This window comes from Geospiza fortis, unplaced genomic scaffold, assembly GCF_000277835.1.
Source record: "Geospiza fortis unplaced genomic scaffold, GeoFor_1.0 scaffold112, whole genome shotgun sequence".
NCBI lineage: Eukaryota > Metazoa > Chordata > Aves > Passeriformes > Thraupidae > Geospiza > Geospiza fortis.
Window position 1 is genome coordinate 14,415,424 of NW_005054298.1, and position 5,340 is coordinate 14,420,763.

At 60.5% G+C, this 5,340-nt stretch overlaps 2 protein-coding genes across 3 annotated transcripts in view; one reads left to right on the plus strand and one right to left on the minus strand.

Moving 5' to 3' along the window:
* INHA (inhibin subunit alpha) overlaps positions 1–385 on the plus strand; it is a 4,579-nt gene extending 4,194 nt beyond the window's left edge. Inside the window, exon 4 of the mRNA XM_014306550.1 lies at positions 342–385. Coding sequence (XP_014162025.1) covers positions 342–385 — 44 coding nt within the window. The remainder of the gene's footprint in view (positions 1–341) is intronic.
* A 639-nt stretch (positions 386–1,024) lies between these two features.
* Positions 1,025–5,340, minus strand: part of LOC102039164 (gap junction gamma-1 protein-like) — a 5,090-nt gene continuing 774 nt past the window's right edge. Inside the window, exons 1-3 of one of the 2 annotated variants that reach the window (XM_031057545.1) lie at positions 4,767–5,197; positions 2,132–3,327; positions 1,025–2,003 (exon numbers count right to left, since the gene is read on the minus strand). In XM_031057545.1, the coding sequence (XP_030913405.1) occupies positions 1,996–2,003; positions 2,132–3,302 (1,179 nt within the window). In that variant the 5' untranslated portion in view covers positions 3,303–3,327; positions 4,767–5,197 and the 3' untranslated portion in view covers positions 1,025–1,995. Of the gene's footprint in view, positions 2,004–2,131; positions 3,328–4,766; positions 5,198–5,340 lie in introns of those variants that run through there. The other variant, XM_005416073.3, reaches the window with a different exon arrangement.

Here is a 5,340-nt window from a genome sequence, read left to right on the forward strand (position 1 = left end):
CCAGGAGGAGTTGCTTTCCCAGTGGAACCCTGGCCACTGGGATGGGGCAGTTTGGCTGTACCACCCTCCCCTGCACAAGCCAGATTTTTGGGCTGGCCCTGGTACCATCACACTGCCAGACTTGCCCTAGGGCCAGTCCCAGCTCAGAGCAAATCAGGGCATGGCTGGGCATAGATAGGCACAGCCTATGGCGAAGGCATCGCTGCCCTGCCAAAGCCAGGCTGCTGTCTGCAACTGGATTAGCCCTCATCTCTCCCCACCTGCTTCCCTCCTGCAATTCTGCACCCCCACAAAGATCGGTGTCTTCCTCCTGCTGTTCAACAGCTTCCCCTGTGCTCCAGGCAGGGCCAGGCTGCTGCAGCAGGATCAGGAGGTGCCTGGGTGAGCCCATGAACCTCACACTGGTGGCAGGGCTGGTAGCACACATGGCACCACAAGAGAGCCCTCTCCTAGCAGCACAGCTTGTTGGAAAGCTTAATGGGATGATTGAAATAAATCTGTTCCCTTTACTAAAGCAGCCTGGAAATGCCAGCTTCTATCTAGATGGAGAAATGAGGGGATGGGCAAATACTGTGAGAGACATCCAGCTCTTATTTGGGGTACCAGAGAGGGGACTGGAGTACACTGGCCAAAATGGGCACGGTGTGGCTGGGTTTTGATCCTGCCCCAGGCAGGGGTGTGCAGAGCAGAGCAACATCCCTTCTGCTCTGGGCAACAGGTTGTGCAGGAATGGGGGCAGCGGAGGGCTGGGGAGACACGGGAATGGTGGGAGGATGGGCAGGCAGAGGAAAGCCCCTCGCCTGGCCCCTTGACAGTGATAGGGCCAAATAGGAACGTGGCCAGTGCAATCCCTCTCCAGCAGGATGATGATGGCTGCCCCGGCCGGCCGCAGCCGCCTCCTCACAGCAGGAACAACTGAGTCACCCTGGGCAGCAGGGAGGTCCCAACGCACGCACGGCAGCGCCAGCCCAGACACACAGGATTCCCTTCCCACCCCTTCCATCCAAATGAGCGGATGCAGCAGTTCAGTACAAAACGTCTTCAGCCTTTACTAAAATAAATATAAAAAAAAAAAAAAAGAAAAACAGAGTGACAATAATTTCCGAGTAAAAAACAACGCTACAAAAGTCCCCATGTGACCCAGGCTGAGATGATGAGGAATGCTCCACTGGCTCCTGGCTGAGCCCAGCTTGGGGCACCACGTCCCCACACTGTGAGGCCAGGGTCTGGCTCCGTGCAGGGGGTCCCAGCCCTGCAGCCAGAGTGGGAGGAGACAAGGTTTGGTCCAAGGGCCGCCTGCCAGGACAGGGCGGAGGCAGTGGGAACAACAGCCCCTGACCTCTGCACAGACATTTCCAAGCAGGCCAGCCACGCAACTCACAGCCCCGTGCCAGGATGCTGTGCAGCACAGCCCCCCGGCTACAAAGTCACTTTCTGGCAGTGCAGTGCCACCACGACCTCTCCCAACCCCTCCAAAAGTAATGCCAGCCCAGCTCTCTGTCCCACAGCTTGGCCCGGCCAGCCAGACCCCCAGCTTGCTCCCCGAAGTCCCCCACACCTCAGGGAGCAGTACCAAAATCACTGGCATATGCACAGCACCAGCCAGTGCTGCCACAGAGGGCATGGGGGGCACAGGGAGGTGTGAAGACAACATGCTGGGGAAAATGGGAGCGGGAGGAGGAAAAGTGGGTGAAACAAGAGATGGGGGGAGCACAGGCCCAGAGTGGAGATTGAGATGGAGTATAAAAATGCCAGGGTGCACATGTTGATGAGTTTATAAAAATGTACAAAAATAAGATATTCCCTTTTTGAAAATTAAGTAGGAATGAACCCCATGGCCCCTGACCCTTCTGCTGCCCACTGGGACAGGGCTGCCCAGACTGCCCCGCTGGGCAGGCATGTGGCATTCTTTGCCCTGTGCTCCTGGCAGGACGCCTATCCCACTGCAGCAGTGGCAGCCACTCCGGCAGACACCGCTGTCATCTCTGGCGACACTCACAGCCCTGTGGGGAGCAAAAAGCAGGTTAGCATCCACCCCAGGGGGAAGGGCATCCTCTCTCCAGGGGAGCTTTGGGGCAGCTCCCCCTGCCTCCACCCCAGTGGGCGGGATCCATCCCCCGTCCCGGCTCACCCGTGGTCCTGTCGCAGGCGGCGGTCCCCTTCTCATGCGCCAGGTTGAGGCGGTTCTGCTCGGCGGCGATGCCGTTGGCCTCGGGGCTGCTGCTGCGGGCAGGGCTGGGGGGCCGTGGCGGGGGCTGCAGGTGGAAGGCCACCTCCAGGTGCTCCTGGGCCAGGCGCAGGTGCTCACGCAGCCGGTCCAGCTCATGCACCGGGGGAGCTCCAGCCAGGGCGAAGCGCCCCTGGGCCAGGCTCTCCCGGTAGTCCAGCTTGCTGTTGGTCAGTGGGGCTTGCGGCAGCTCCTTCTTCAGGGAGTGGTAGGTAGGGGGGGCGCTGGGGGCTTTCTTGGGGTATTGTGGTGCAGGGCTGTCGCCAGCTGGGAGTGGGGAGCCATCGGCCTGGCTCAGGGCATCACGGATACGCCCCACACCAAGATGCAAGAGCTCGCAGAGGTTGAGGAAGAGGCAGAGCCCGCTGACAGCGTACATGATGAGGAGGAAGATGGTCTTCTCAGTGGGGCGGGAGACAAAGCAGTCGACAGTGTGCGGGCAGGGGCTGCGGCTGCACACGTAGGAGGGGCTCACCTCAAAGCGGTACAGCAGGTACTGCCCAAAGAGGAACACCATCTCCAGCACGGAGCGGCACAGCAAGTGTAGCACATAGGCACGCATCAGCCCGTCCTGCTTGATACGGCGCCGGCCATCGTGCTTCTCTCCGCCCTCCGGGCTCTTCTCCTTCTCCACCTCGATCTCCTCAAAGATCATGGGGTCTTCTTCATTGTCATCTTCCGCCTCCTCGTAGTCTCGCCCGGCTCCCCGGCGCACCACGGGCATGCGTGCCCGCCGGGCTGCCGGCGGCCGGCGGCGCGAGGCCTCGGGCATGCGGGCGATGCGGTGCATGGCAAAGCCCAGGTAGAGCACCGACGGCGTCGCCACCATGATGATCTGGAAGATCCAGAAGCGGACGTGGGACAGGGGCGCGAAGGCGTCGTAGCAGACGTTCTCACAGCCCGGCTGCTGCGTGTTGCAGACAAACTTGCTCTGCTCGTCGTAGTAGATGGACTCTCCCCCCACGGCCGTCAGCACGATGCGGAAGACAATGAGGACGGTCAGCCAGATCTTGCCCACGAAGGTCGAGTGGTTGTTGATCTCCTCCAGGAGCCGCGTCAGGAAACTCCAGCTCATCCTGACCAGGCAGTTGACTCAAATCCTGCAAGGAAGGGGCAGGCAAAGAGGCACTGAGTAATTTCACAGGCATCTCACCGGGACCCTGAAGTCTGCCAGCTGCTAGCCCAGCTCTGTCCCGCTCCCTCTTCCAGCACCAGTGTCCCTTCCCTTACCCACAGATCCATAAACACAGCCCTCCCCAGGAAGCTGCCTTTATTCCCCAAAACTTTATTCCCTGCTCAGCACCGCCTCCCTGTGCTCCCGGCTGCATCCTGCTCCCATCCTGCCGCCAGCCAGGTGGGTGGAGGGATGGGGAAAGGCTGGGACATCCTGGTTGCTTGCAGGGACACATCTAGGGGAAGAGTGAGCACAGTCACAACCAGAGAAAACATGCCAGTGTAGGGCAGCACCAGCTGGGGACTGTGAGGGGACAAGCAGGAGCAGAATCACTTCCTTCTCCCCTAGTGACACAACGTCCATTTATCACCTGGCACTGAACAGGTCCCTAACCAGCATCACACCCTGTGAAAGCACTCACACCCTCCCACGGGGGTCCACAGGCCACTCGAGGAAGGCAACACATGGCAGCTCCCTGGCCCACTGCAGCTGCCAGCCCTGAGCCCTGGCTGAAGGGGCCAGGTGCCCAGAGCTTCATTCCCCCACCACGTGCTAACCAGCCAGGTCCCCCTCACTCCACAGAGCTCTCCTCCGAGGGCCAGTAGAGATGCAGCATCACTCTCCCACCAAACCTCCGTGCTGTGCCCTCTCTCCTGCAGGACCCCAGCCCCCAAAGCCTGCAGGGGCCAGTGCTCGCAGCACCCTGCATCTTGACGGAAAGGGCTGGTGGGGGGGTGGAACAGGGAACAGGACAGTGATAGCAAGGGGCAGTGTGGGGTAGCCAAGGAATTGCACAAAACCCTGGCAAAACAGCTGACACTAGAGACTGGAGAGGAAATTACAAGGACCATGTCACATCTCCCGACCAAAGAAGGCACAAGACACCCACACCCACTGCCACCCCTGGTTTCAGCAGCTTGTGCATGAGATGATGCAAGCCAGGGCAGCAGGTGGCAGGGATGGCCCAGGGTGAGCAGAAGGTATGCGTCTGCCTCCAGCAGCCCCTGCCAGCCCCATCCCATCACCTCTGGCCAGGGCATGTCCCTGCAGATGATGATTGATGCTGCACTGATTCCACTATTGTCCAGAATGAGAGGATCTTTCACACTAAGCTCAGCCAGCCTCCCGACCAACCTCACCTAAGCAGAACAGTCCCTCCAGCACAAGCATCTATGCTGGGGACATGCTCTTGCTGCAGGAGGTGGCACAGGCTGGTGGCACCAGGGACCCAAATTCAGCCCATAAGGGTCACCATCTTCCTGTGGTCATATGCTCTGCAAGGTTTCAGTGCTGCTCTGTCTCCCAGCTGTGAGCCCCTCTCCCCCAGCACCTCCCTGGAAGTGGGTGCTTTGTGTCTGCCCTTACCCTAGTCTCTAGCAGCACACCACCCTGGCACCGGGGTGAAGAACAAGGTGAGAGGACGAGGCAGGAGGACAGTTCCAGGAACTAAAACCCAAGCTTTGTCAAACCACGACAGGTACCAAGCCCAAGGAAAGCAAAAACATAGAGTGGCATTGCTGTGATGGCAATGGCACACTATGGAAGTATGGCATGGGAATGGCTGGCCACGTGGGATGGCAGCAGCAGTGGGCATAGCCAGGGCAGAGCTACCTGCAGCCTGTCCCCCAGCCGGGGCAGGTGTCCAGAGGCCAGTTCTCAAAGCAGCACAGCCACCCAGGGCCTCCCGGCCACGCTGGGAGTCAGGACTAGCACCACATACCTTGGCTGGGCCCTACGCCCACCCCTCAGTCCTACCGACCCCAGTCCCCCCGCGAGGGGCTCGCAGTCCCCTGTGCCCTGTTGGAGACCCCCAGTTTCCCCTGCCCAGGGGCACAGCAGCGGGCATCGCCCCTGGGGCTCACCGGCCCTGCCCATCCGGGGTCGCTGTCCCACTGACCCCTGCCACCCTGGGAACGAGCCCTCAAGCCCAGCCTCCTCC